General features: G+C 38.3%; 1 protein-coding gene across 7 annotated transcripts in view; it reads left to right on the forward strand.

Annotated features, from left to right (window-relative positions):
- The first annotated feature begins 991 nt into the window (after positions 1-991).
- The window catches only part of SENP7 (SUMO1/sentrin specific peptidase 7), a 43,521-nt gene continuing 31,260 nt past the window's right edge, over positions 992-13,252 (forward strand). For 2 of the 7 annotated variants that reach the window (XM_008631721.2, XM_017731855.1), the window contains exons 1-3: positions 1,022-1,092; positions 4,052-4,159; positions 6,387-6,481. In XM_008631721.2, coding sequence (XP_008629943.1) covers positions 1,057-1,092; positions 4,052-4,159; positions 6,387-6,481 — 239 coding nt within the window. In that variant the 5' untranslated portion in view covers positions 1,022-1,056. Of the gene's footprint in view, positions 1,093-1,613; positions 1,677-4,051; positions 4,160-6,386; positions 6,482-13,252 lie in introns of all 7 variants that reach the window. The other 5 variants (XM_017731851.1, XM_017731852.1, XM_017731856.1 and 2 more) reach the window with 5 other exon arrangements.

A 13,252-nucleotide genomic window follows, 5' to 3' on the forward strand; every position in this document is an offset into this window, starting at 1 on the left:
GGGGCTGCGGGGCTCGGGCAGCCTTGTGTCAGGGCTGGGCTCATGCGGTGACAGCTCGGGCGCTGCCGCCCCTGGGTGGTGCGTGTTCTCCCCGAGCTGTCAGGCGGCCCCGTTTGTCGGCTTTTCCTCGTCACAGGCGTCGGAACTGGCAGTATTTTGGCTTTTCTTTATCGGTCTGTAGCTGTTGCTGTTGCCCACACCGGGGGACTATGGCTCTACGTTAAAAAAGCGCCGAGATAAGTAAAAGTCCCCGAACTTGGCTTCTTGAGAGACTCCAAACCAGCTGTAAACTTTGAAGGTCTTATGCCAGAATCATATAGAATATGTATAAAGAGAACACCTATAAATGCTGGAAGCTCTGAGGCTGTGTTCTTCCAGTGATGAAGTTTATGGATTTAACAGGAATCTTTGAATATTATTTAATCTTGGAGCCCTTGCAGTGGTCCTTTGTAACTCCTTTTCCCTCTATAGTCCAAGTGTGAACTGCTCATTAGTTGTGTGATTGCAGTGAGGAGTTAATCAGTAAATGTCTTAGCTGAGGATAAATTCTAGGACAGTTTCATTAACAATTCTGTCTATGCTGACAATCTAGAGCCTTTCGCGAGTGTGTGGCTGTCAATTGCTTTTTACCAAGGCCTATAGTGACAGGACAAGAGAAAATGGCCATAAATTGAAAGAGGGTCAGTGTAGATTGGACATGAGGAAGAAATATTTTTTACAATAAGGATGGTGAGACTGGAACAGATTGCACAGAGAAGCAGTGGATGCCCCATCCCTGGGAGCGTTCAAGGTCAGGCTGAATAGGCTTTGAGCAACCTGATCAAGTGAAAGGTGTCCCTGCCCATGGCAGGAGGGCTGGAATATAAGATCTTTTAAAATCCGTATCCAACCCAAGCCATTTTATGAATGTGTTTTCTTTGTTCTAGTTTGCTCAAAAATTATCTTCTTCTTTCGTAGTACCTGCTACTGTGGTCCTGCTTCCCTCTTAATCAATAAACCAGAAATTGTTAAGTTTGTTTCTTTTTTTGTTGTTGTTTTTTTCCAGTAGAGAAAACCATGTCAGGAAGAACATCATCTTCAAGTCATGTCAGTGTAAGTGTTCCCAAAATTTCCAACAATTTCTTTTGAGGCTGTGGGTGTCCTAGACTGTTCTGATGTGTTTGTACAACCAAATTCATTCTTCACTGATCTAACTTTTGCTTTCTTGGGAAACTGTTTATTATGGTAGCAGTCAATACTAATGTCTATTGTTGAACATCTATTGATACATGATAGCATTTGATTACACATAAACAGGGTGTTTTCCAAGTTATTTTAAGACCTAGACTAACCTCTAAAATTTTAGAGTAAGTTGAAGTAAGTAGAACAGCTGCAAAACTGTGTAAAACTTGGTATCTGCAGAGATGTACTCAGAGGCTTCTTATGCTGTGTATATTTTTTCCTGAAATATCCCTATTAGCAGTAGTTTCTAGCAGTGGGAGTACTGGTGAGAACAAATGGTAGACACGGCAATCACTGGTGTGATTGGGTAAGGTCTAGGAGGTCTAGTGGTTTAGAAATAAGCTGTTCCCAGCACTGAGTTTATGCACTTTCTCTGGCCCTTCCTCCTACAGGTGGAAACCTTCAGGAAAGTATTGCTGGTTTAGATGAGGAGTCTGCTGAGTGCGTATGCACACGTATGTGTAGAGTTAGTCACTTTTTGTTTGGGAAAAGCTGAGACAGCTGCATACCTTGTGTTTAGCATAGATTCAGACCTGTCTTTCCTCTTGACTTTGTGCTTGTTCTCTAAGTTAATAGTGGACACTGTAAACCAACATCTTCTTAATGAGTGCAAGCATTGGGAAGATGCTGTATGGTGAGCTGGAAGTGTTGCTGGTTAATGTATCTTGTGCTTTTTATCTCTTTCTGTCAGTTGTCTCTTCTTGTTTACTGTGTCTGACTTTATGTGTACTTTAATGTTGTCTGTTATGTCATTACAGAGGTTACCAGAATCTCTTTAATTTTAAATGTATGTTAAAATTCTAGATAACTATGTGTTCTTAGGAATCTCATAGCAGAAGCTGCTAGTCTGGCAGCAGGTGGAGGTCTGAAGTAAGAAATCTGTTCCTAGCCATTACAGCGCAGATCATTAAACATGCATTCTGACTGATAAACGTGTTTATAGGCCACCTCTAATACAAAACCAAACAAATTTGGAGCAACCTACTTGTAGAAGTTCCCGAATAAGAAAATATCTTGTTTCAATCCTTACATGTTGATTGAAAAAGAAGGGAGGTACTTGTATGGGAAGTTGTTGCCTCTGTGTAACATTTGCTTCCTTTAGACTTTGAGAAATCTGTTATTAAAGGCATATTTGTTACAATGTTTTACCAGAAAAAGCAACTTGAGGTGCTGTATAGAAATTCAGGTCTAATTACAAAAAACTTTAATCTTACTTTCACAGAAGTGTAGAGAAGGAGTTAGAGCACTCATGATTCAGACTGAAGGATTGAAATATTATCTCCTTATGGTGCAGCATGCTTCGTTGTGGTCTGTCTGAAGGACTACCTGCTGAGCTAATTAATGCAGTTGTGGTGTTAGTAATTAAGTTGTTAGCGTCACTGTTCTGGAATCCCTGCTTGTAATTTCACGTTACAATGCAAGGCATCCGGTGGCTTGCAAATCAAGTTCATAGGATACTTTACAGTGTCCATTGATGCCTTAGGTTTTAACTGTTGTATTTTTCAGATCCTGTATGTAACTCTGTATGTATGTAACATACAGGGTATGTATGTAACTCTGACACTTCATTTAGCCTGTTAGCTACTGTTCCTTCATACTGGTTGGACATAACAAACCATCTCTTGTCCTTGCATCTCAAGGACACCTTGTTGTCCCAGGCCCCAAAATATGTAAACTAAAGCCTCTGAACAGGGGGGAGCAAACTTGGGGTAATTACTTCATTGCCTGAGATTGTAATTGGAGAATTAACCCTGATATGCAAATGGACCAAACTTATAAAAAGTGTGAAAAAAGTGTGACCCAGGGTCCATCTTGGGTGTAGCCTCTTGACTGCCCAAGGTGTACCTTTGAAGGCCCTTCAAATAAATACCTGCTTTTATTCTCTTAATCTTGTGTAGCCTCTGTTTTCAGGTAGCCACCTCAATCATATGGAGTGACTTCAGCTTTTTCCTGGCTGATCTAGATTCAGTTTGTCTGAAAGATGTAAATGTTGCATTGCCTCTCTGATACATTCTCATCTAGTTGTATCTGCAATGTCAGGTTTTGCTTCTCAGGATGCCTGGAGCAATAGCAATGCTTGCACTTTTATTCTTTCAGTTGATAATATTTTAACTGGTTTAATTAACTGATAGGAAGTATGAGCCTGTTTCCTTGTCTTGATGAACTAGTACAAATTTAGTTTGATCATTTTTGGTTTGATTTTCAATGAACAAACCTTTTTTCCTATATATTTTTTTCTGAATTGGTGAATTTCTGTGAATTACTGCTTTCTCTTTCAATAATTACTATCAAAATGCTGGTTCCATTTCTGTGAGAGTTGGCAAGGACAATAGCTGATACCATTTTGAGTACATGAAAATCTGTTTGATGCTAAGTTATCATACCAAAATACTTGTACTATTATAAGATGTAATTGTTCTTCATCCTGAATTTTTTCTTTTGAGAAAGCAAACCTGGTCCATGACATTCAGCTATTTTGTTTTCTCTTTATCATTCTCTAAGCTGAGACAGAGTGTAAACAAATCGGATTGAAATAAGAAAACTGTGCCAGTAGATTGGCTGTCACTTTTTTGTCACGTCTGAAGATGTAAAGTTAATGAAATAGAGCTTTTTAGATGGTTCATGTGTTAAAACTAGCTCATCATATGGTATGACACATGATTTGGGATCATGCATTAATGAGGAATGCATTTAAAGTAAAGGCACAGGTCAGGGCTTCCCTTACAACTTTATTTTGTCCAGTTAAAAAAACTTTGTACATGGCTGTATGTCAGCTCGTAGCAACAGTGGGTAATTTAGTTTTACCATGTGTAACATCATCTATTTTCAGTTTCATATACCAAAGAAGAAAACAAATGCCAAGTCAGAGGATGTCCAAGTTCAGTCCCCTTTGGCAAGGCTCCCAGGTTCCCACCATTGTGACTACCCTTTAAAAGAGGTAAAGAGTTCTTCAGAGTGTAAAGTGTGTAGGAGAATGTTACATGAGGCTTTGTTTTGGAGGCTGGGTTTTTTCAACACCAAGTGCTGCCTTGTGATAAGAACTAATCCAGGTTGTCTTGAGAGAGACAAGTGTGTAGGTCTGAAATCTGCTTGCAAGCATACATTTACAGAATTGGGAGTCTTAGTGCCATGCTTCCAGCCTAAATCATTGAAAATAAGAGTTTGTCCTCAGGTGTAGTTTGAAACTATCTTGAAAATCATTAATTTCAAGGTAAATATTATACTATTTTTTTAGTTGATTGTCTTCTGACTCCTGAACTTTTAGGTTGTATTTGAATCACTTACCAAACTTCTTGTTATGATATGGACATAACTTTTACATTGAGTTTTCAGTTATCCAAGAGCTTAAACTTTTAAGAGAATATATGAAGTACTGTATGACTCTTGACAGAATTTTAGGTGCTCATACAGAAATAACTGTATTAAGACCAAAGACTGTAAGAGTCTTATGGCATCTATTGTGAGTGAGTGTCTGGATCATCTCAGTCACATATAGAGGCAAATATTTGCCTCTATAAATCTGTTTCAAATTTAGTAAGCATTTCAAATGTCAAGTGTTAGAAACATGTTTTGCTATGCTTTTTTCCTTCAGCTCAGCATCCAGAGTTTGTTGCTGGCTTTAGTGCTTTCAGAATCATGGGCCTGGACAAACAGGCTCCCCCTCAGAGGAGGTTTAAAGATGTAGTGAGGGAAAGTAGGAGTTTTTTTTGACTTACAGTAGTGGTGGTAATGTGACCCAGGTCTCTTGGTAGGCCAGGTCATTTGAGAATGCTGCAGCAGAGGCTCACTGTGGGGTTGTGTTCTATACTGGTAATGCTTTCAGTGAGCAGAGCATCCAGTTGCAGTCCGGTTTTGAAATGGGAGGTAATGTCTCCTATGGCTACAAGCAGCAACCTCTCAGGCAGATCCAGACAGCACTTGAATGGAATTCTTCCTATATTTCTCTCTGCCTCTATAAAAATCATGATTAGACTGGGTGAATTGAAAAATACTTTATTTCCTTGTTATTTCCTGGATGTTGTCTCATTTTCCATTTCTTATTTTTCCTACCTATGTCTATATATTTCGAACTTTTCCATGTAGTGGGGGATTTCATATGCTTTAAACACTGACTAGTTTTTATGTTCCACTTAAAAAAAAAACTTGCCTGTGAGTTGTCAGAGCTTGCACCATGTTGTTTGAGAAACTTTGTGCAGTTTTTAGTGATTTGGATGTATAGGTCTTTCCTGTGCTTGAACACCAGTGGTACAAGGTGAACTGGGTGTTGTTTGAAGGCAGCAAGAGGGGAGAGCACCTTCAAGGCAATTTCTTGCTGCTAACTTTAACAATGGGGGTATTTTCCATTGGAGTTAGTCCCCATGGTAGGGAAAAGTTTGATTTGGGAATGCCCTTTCAGACTTCACTAAAGCTTGTAAAATACATGTGGGTGTGAACTTTTCAAATGCCTTTTCAAACCACACTTAGAAATGAAGATAAGTTTGTCTGCTTTCAGCCTGAGTGGCATAATTTTCAAGCATCTCTTGTGTTTATTATATTTTGAATTTTAAGAAATGAGGATTAGGAGGAGGTAATGGCAGAGGGCAGGAGGTTTCTGGAATTGCAGGAATAACTGTGTTTTGGTAGGGCTTCATTTATTTAATTTGAAAATATAAATACTTTCTGGTAAGAGAATTTGGAAAAAACGAAGTCTTGCTGTTTTGGAGTTTCCCACCTAAGTGCCAAACCTTCAAATTGCGTTTCCTTCTCAGGATTTTATATCTTTTATATCCATATTGTAACCTGTATAGTTTGCCTAAATGCATGGAGTTAGCCTCTACTTTCTGCATCCTGCATCCTGTGTATTTGTGGTTATGTGGAGCAGGCCTAATATTTAAGTCCGTGTTTGGTATAGTCCCCCTTGAAATAGGGAAACAATGGAATTGTCCTGTATTTACATATTTCTTCAGGAGAAAAACATTCTATTCAAAGATCAGGTGGTATGTGGCCACTTTAAACCACGCAAATTAATTCTTTGCAAAATTGCTGTATATGCTCTGCATGGCTTTGATATAATTGGTCAGTTGCATTGTTTCAGTGTCTGGCATTGTCTCATTTTTCCAGTGCATTATCCATTATGACATATTCATGTCTTTTGAAATCTGCCAATTTGATTTGTTTTGTTTCAGTGGAGGTTAAGTGCCAACAACAGAAAGCCTTCAACAAAAGGAAAACGGCAAAAGGAGTGCAACAGACACAGCTCTAATGATGAAGAATCAATTGGGTAAGAAGTCATCTCAAAATTAGTTTATCTCTGTATATTCAGAGTTTCACAGTCTTTCTTGAAGATGGGTGTCTCTGGTCTCTAGCTAATTATTTGTGTCATGCAGAGATGGTTTTCAAGCTCACCTTGAGAGAATCATGCTTCAGTGGTCTAATGGCAACTGTAACCCTTCCTTTGGATAATCCCAACACAAGACATTAGAATGAGAGTGCAGCACTTACTAGAGGAATTACTGCTTGTTAACCTGCTTGGAGTCCTAAAAGGTGTTCATTACTTTCTAAGTGTAAATTGTCCTTCTAGTCCTAGGTATTTTTAGATATTTAAGAAGCTTCCCAGAATTCTTTTTCTTATCCCTTTTTGTTCTGTAGTCCACACTCATTAACCTAAGCTTTATCAACTCTTACAAACAGTTAAAAAACCCCTTAAGCAATATGGTGATTAGTAGTGGAAGGAAGTAAAAAAATGAGACCTTTTTCACCTCTGTGTTTGTCAAGGCACTTAAGTAATTAAGACTGCTGATGTGCCACTTGTTTATTTTCTGTTGCCAAGAGCAAATACATTGGTTTCTTTGAGATTATGGCACATTATTTTATATGATAAAATCATCTTCTGCAGAGTTGTCAGCTAGGTAATTGTTTTATCCAAGAAAATTTTGAAGCTGTAATTCCTGTAGTTGACAAATGGAAACAAAAATGTAGAACTAGATTTATTAGCAGCAGCTAGGAAACATAATGGCTTTGTGACAAAATGAATATGTTTGTCTTAATGAAACAGTTGTTATTTCCCAAATCACTTAATTCTAAATAAATGAAAAAGCATTCTCTGCCCTATTTTCTGACTGCAACTAAACTTGCCCATAAGTGGTTTCTTATCAGAAGAGGCTGTTAAAAATAAAGTGCACAGGTAATGAAAATGAAGGTGATTTTGACACTGCTGAGTTCTGTGGGTTTGAGATATATGAATAGTCATTGTTTAGCCTGGTCTGTATATTCAGAATGCTTCAAAGTGTTGCAGGGAAGAGCTGAAATTATAAAAGATGCTGTATTTATTTTTCATACCTCCTCAGAGGCATAGCTGTCAGTTTACATGTACTTAGCTCAAAAAGCTTCTGTCAGTAACTTTTAACTGAGGAAGCAGCTCACAGGGTCAGCCTTACAGAATTTAATTGCAGTTTTCTGAATTTTATTTGTGTTGTGACATAGTTGATATTTGATATCAATCTCTAAAGGTCTTTCAGTAAACTTTGAACTGATTTTTGACATTGAGGAGTTTGGTTTCTTTAAAGCTAACTTTAGATCTGGTGTGTATTAATTTTCTGTTATATATGTTTTTTTCAATATGTGAATAGCATTTATAGGTGTTCCATAATTTTTACCCAAATTGTTATCAGCCCAATTTTCTCATGATAGTGAGAAATTATTTAGACTACAAAGACGGCAAATATTCAGATATTAAACATGTGCATTTTTCAGTTCCTTGAAAAAAGATGTGCGTCTAGAGAGTAGCTGGAGGCTCTCTGTAAAATAAATTTACTCTCCTATCTGCAACGGAGGTTGTACTAAGTGTTCCATTTGGATACTCAGTGCTTCTCAGAAAGTCAAAATCAACAAGGTGACCTCATTGCATAAGTGGAAAGAGCACACATGTTCTAAAGGGGTGGTTTTTGTTGAGCAAGAGTCTGAGAACTGACAAAATTCAGAAGAGGAAACAGTGAGGTTGTGTGCTGCAAGTCTTTCTGTTGCAATAGTTTTTATTCCCAGTGAGGATTTTTTTTATTTGCATTGCAAAGCAGGAAATAAGTCTTAATGACAAACTCCTATTAGCTTCTAGTATTTTAAAAACAGTTTACTTTATTGATAGGAGCCAATCTCAGATGTTTAGGGAGGCATGTTTCATCTAAAGTGTTGCTTCAGGATTGTTATTGCCACTTAATTTTAGTCAGAAAGGACAAAGTAGATATATTAGCACAAATCTACCTTCACATGGGTGGGGGTTTTTTAACTTAAATTCTGGATTCCAAAATTTGGTAGTTGGTTGTGCTGTGATGTGAGACCAGGGGGGTTTGTAGCAGCAACTGCAGCTGCTCTCACTTGTACAGGTCTGCTCCTGGGCTTGTGAAAGGTGACTGTCAGGGGATTTGTCTGTGATCCCAGAGACGGCTCCTAGGGCAGGTTAGTTCCCTAGTTAGGGGGGAGGGTGGAAGGAGTACTTAAACAAGATGTGTGCAATTCTTTCAGGTCAGCAATTTAAATGTTCAGTGAAATACATGTCACAGCTGAATCAAGCACTGGCCCCATAGCAGTCAGGTTTTTGTTTATATAGCAGTCAGGCAATCATTTACATACTGGTCCCCCTTGCTCTGACAAGTGCATTTGGTCAGTAATAACCACCTAGTCCAGCAAAGCAAGGAGGTTCATAGGGATGTTGATGCTTGCTGTTTGTTGGTCACTGACTTCTCATCAGCTGCTGGAAGGTCAGGACCTTGAATCTGGGACAATCAGAAGCTTTCCTCACAACCGGGTGTAGCCAGTAAATGTATCAATCAGAGTTTCCCATTAATGATAGTGTATCACATTGTTCTTTTGGGCTTTGAAAGGTCAAGGAGCTCCTGGGCTGTGCATCTGCTGCAGAAGCTCAGATAGCTGAATACACATCAAGTCTATCAGTGGCTTTATTCTGTAAACACAGGACAGATCCTCAGCTTGTGTGAGAGCTGAGGGAACAACCCTCAAATGGTATGTGACATCCCACTGCCAAAATATTTATTTCCCAAAACTTGGGTTTACTAGTAAAAGAATATAGGCATGAAGATGGTGGTGTATACAGTTAATAGTAATTTAGTCCCAAATGAGTCAGTAGCCTCCTGGTCTTATTTTGATCACTTTCTAATACAAATTTGAATGAATTGGAGACAGCAGGTACAGCACTGATGAGTATATGTGTGTACGCAATATGATCATTGAGTAAGGAACCATATCAAGCAGCTGTGACTATTGTGTGAAATAGAGGTCAGACATTTTCCCCAAAGAGATATAAACAACTAATAGCTTTTGTTCCTGTGGTTTATAAGGTAGGATAATTCCTTTTTTGCCTGTGAAAAGCAATATGAGACTTGCTGGGAGAAGCTAACAGCATTTTTCATAATATGTTTTTTGCTTATTCCATCATTACATGCATAAGTATGTTTTCATTACCTTTGCTTTTGTATTTTTTTCAGTTTTGGGGAGGTAAATGAGAGACTATGGTAGGTACTTGTAGAAACAGAAATAATTGCCTTTGGTTTTCTTTCACCAAGATGCCTCCAGTTTTACTGTTGTACAAATTACTTGCTGGGTCTGCTGGTGGGACTTGCTTTTAGTGTATACTTTGCTTTTTTCTGCTTGGCACTTACTTTAGTCTTTTGAAGTGTCTTTTGCTTGAGTTGCTCACTTTATTCTGGGGACAATTTCAACAGATAATTTAGGGATCTGTGTCCCAACCATTGTTTACAGATGTACAGGCTGGCTTAAGTTTAGGTGTTTCCCTGAATCTTTATACTTCCAGTCTTAATGACATGATTTTCAAGAAACACTGCCAGAGGCCATTCCCCTTTCAGAAAGGGAAGCCATTGAAAGCTCTTATGCTACTCTTCTGCTCTGAAGGTTAGGTCATAACCAGTTCAAGAACTTCAGTCCAAACCTGGCGCCAGATAAGAAGTGATGCCTTGGCCTGGCACTGATCAATGTATACTATTGACTTCCTTGTTTGTTGAAGGTTCCTCTCCTTTGCATAGATTTCCAGAGCCAAACTTGCTTCAGGGTATGTGTGTGCGCTTGAAATTATAAGATCATTTTTGCAAAAGTACTTGCCTGAAATCTGTAAACCCCATTTAAATTAAGGGAACGCAAAACATTACAAATTCAGTGCCAAATAACAATCAGTAAACCAAATTACAGAGGAGCCTGGAGCCTGTTAAGGTCTAGCCTGATGTGAGTGTGAGCAAAGGATGTCAGACCTGAATTTTCAAGGTGGCCAACAAAATATAGGTAGTGAAATTACCTCCTACTGTGGACTTTTTTGTCATTATGTTGTTTAAACACTCAGTGTTGGAATATTTTCTGTTACATTTACAAGTCTTGATCATACATGGTCACAGAGTCTTTCTTTATTTTAATTGTGTATTCCCACTGGACTAATTACCTTGCTGTTTGAGCCTAAATTTAGTAAAATTTCATTATGATAGCATGTGTTTGAGAAATAAAAAGAAAAATATCTGGCATTTCTGTGAGGTGGAACAATGAAGACTGAAAGAATTGAGATCTGGGAAATTGATAGGCTTGGCTTGTTTTTAGTCAGGACAGCTGAAGTGTTCCATGGAAAACAGCACATTTATGTTGTCTCATGATCCCCTGCAATAATGATTTTAAAGCATTTGTTTTTAAGAAGCAGCAATTTTCTGGATCACATCCATAGTGCTAGGGCCTACTTCTACAACTTTTTTCTATTTGGAGGAAAAAACACCATTTAGTTACTTCAAGATTTGATTTTTAATTTTTAGTCCTGTTAGAAGAGGAGGAGGGGAAATATCTGGCTTAATCTGGATTAATCTTTCATTACATCATCTCTTCTGGCATCCCAAGAGCTGAAGTGACTTCAGTTCTTTAGTCTTCAGTAACTGGCCATCAAAAGTAGTTTGGGTGTTTCTTGTCTCTTAAGGAGGAAATTTAAAGTGCAAGAGTGAATTTCCAGTTTTATAAGATAACTTATCCAAATTTACTTGATGACTTTTGCCTTGAAATTTTCTTTAACTGCTTCAGTAGTTGTGAATTTTCTTAACAGTCCAATAGATTCTTGTGAAGCTGAATTTTTAATTGGTCACATTTCTTAAATATATATATTCTCTATTTCCTTAGGTATTGCTTATTTATTTCTTATTTCTAATATACATTACAGTGGACAAACAATAAATGATGTAGAAGTCTGGTTGCTATAAGCTCTTCTTAATGGTGATCTTACAGATGTATTAAACTGTGGCTCACATGTGAGCTCAGTGTATGAGAAGTCCAGAGGAAAGCCAGAACTTCTGATTCAGTGGGGACTTCTATAGGAAAATAAGTCTCTTGCTTCCTGTACTGAATCAAGAACTTGCCAGACTTGGGATGTGCTCACTTAAGCTGCTACTGTTGAGCTCCACTATTTAAGACATTAATGTTAATAGACTGACTCTCAGGACCTGTGTTCACTTTCTAAGCTTTTCAGTAATTAAAGCATATCTTGAGATGAATTCCGATCTCTGGATCCTCAGAGTGTTGCAGAAGCCTCTATTACATCTACAATATTTGAGGCACATACTCGGAACACTTTTTTGCATTAACATTCATACGCTATATACAGAACTAGTGAAAGAACAAATGTCCACCTGCCTTTTCCAGACTGCATAAAACATTCTGGAGCGCTACTGTGCTTTAGGTTGGTCTTCAAATGAGACTGTTTTTGCCCATGTGACTTTTTATTCCCTCCACAGAGCCAGTGTCTCAATTGAGAAACCCTGGATTGTTTTTCCAATAGCTAATTAGAACCAATCTGTTACATAACACTTTGTCTTGGGTCCGTGTCCTTGGCATCAGAGTGCCTTAAGTGGGTTTTGGGGTTCTTTTTTATTGGTGCCCTTTTTTTTGTCTTTTGAGATGAAACTTTAGCTCTTTACGACCAGTTTTCCTTTGGGAAACTTCTAAGAGAAGTTCAGAGAGTGAAGGAAACTGCCTTCACTTGAGCTTAAGTTACTTAGTTTTGAAAGGGAGCCATTTAGATTTATTGTGCATTGTCTAGACAGACAACCACAAAGTGTACACAGCACAAAGTGTGGTGTGTACAAGACAGTTCACTGGAGTACAGGAAGGAAGTCTTGTTGTATAATTACTAAATATTTATATTGTCTTTCTTGTATTCCTTTTAAACTTACTATTTGTGTGTTTTATAGTCATAGAATTGAGGTTGGAAAAGACCTTTAAGATCAACCTGTCACTAGTACATCTCTGTAGATTTTAATTAAATCAACTTTGTAGAAGGTACATGCTCAAACTACTTACTGCTGATAGGGCTGTGTGATTAAAACATTTTGGAGACCTCTGGTCTGGGAAAGGCGTAGCAGAGCTCTAGGAGAAAGCGGCTCATGGCATACACATTATGGCGTTCAGGGGTGCAGAGATCTCATCAGGCTGACTGCCATTCCCAGCCTATAGGCAGCTTGTCCAAGCTGTGTGTAGGAACATTTGTCTTTTCAGGTTCAGTGAGGGGTTATGTATCTTGTCAATATGGTAAGTAACTAGGGAGAGAAGTCTCAAAGTGAAGTAACGATTGAAAGAGCAAAATAAAAGGCTTATATAAAACATCTGCCCCAAGTTTGTTGTGTTTCACTAGCATGGCAGTTCCAGATCTTTTTTTAGGTTCAAGCATGTCTGTCCTTCAGCCACAAAAGTTTTCATGCCCTACCTGTGTTTATTTGCCACTCGGTACTATGTAACCAGGCTGCTGAGCTGAATGCAGCATGTCAGTGGGACAATTATAATTGCTGGCAGAGTTGTAAACCCACTGAGGAATGGCAGCCCTTTGCTTAAGAAATGTTACTGTAGCATGTGTGTAACAGCTAGTAAGTTTTTTTTCCTAGCTATTAAAAGGATACTTGCTCTACAGCGAGAACAATTTTTTTTGTTGTTATTCAAGACGTGCAGTAGAAAAAAAAACCAATTCTCACCTCGGTAATCTTTTAAAACCAACATATTAGCCTGAACT

This window comes from Corvus brachyrhynchos, unplaced genomic scaffold (genome assembly GCF_000691975.1).
Source record: "Corvus brachyrhynchos isolate BGI_N302 unplaced genomic scaffold, ASM69197v1 scaffold3, whole genome shotgun sequence".
NCBI lineage: Eukaryota > Metazoa > Chordata > Aves > Passeriformes > Corvidae > Corvus > Corvus brachyrhynchos.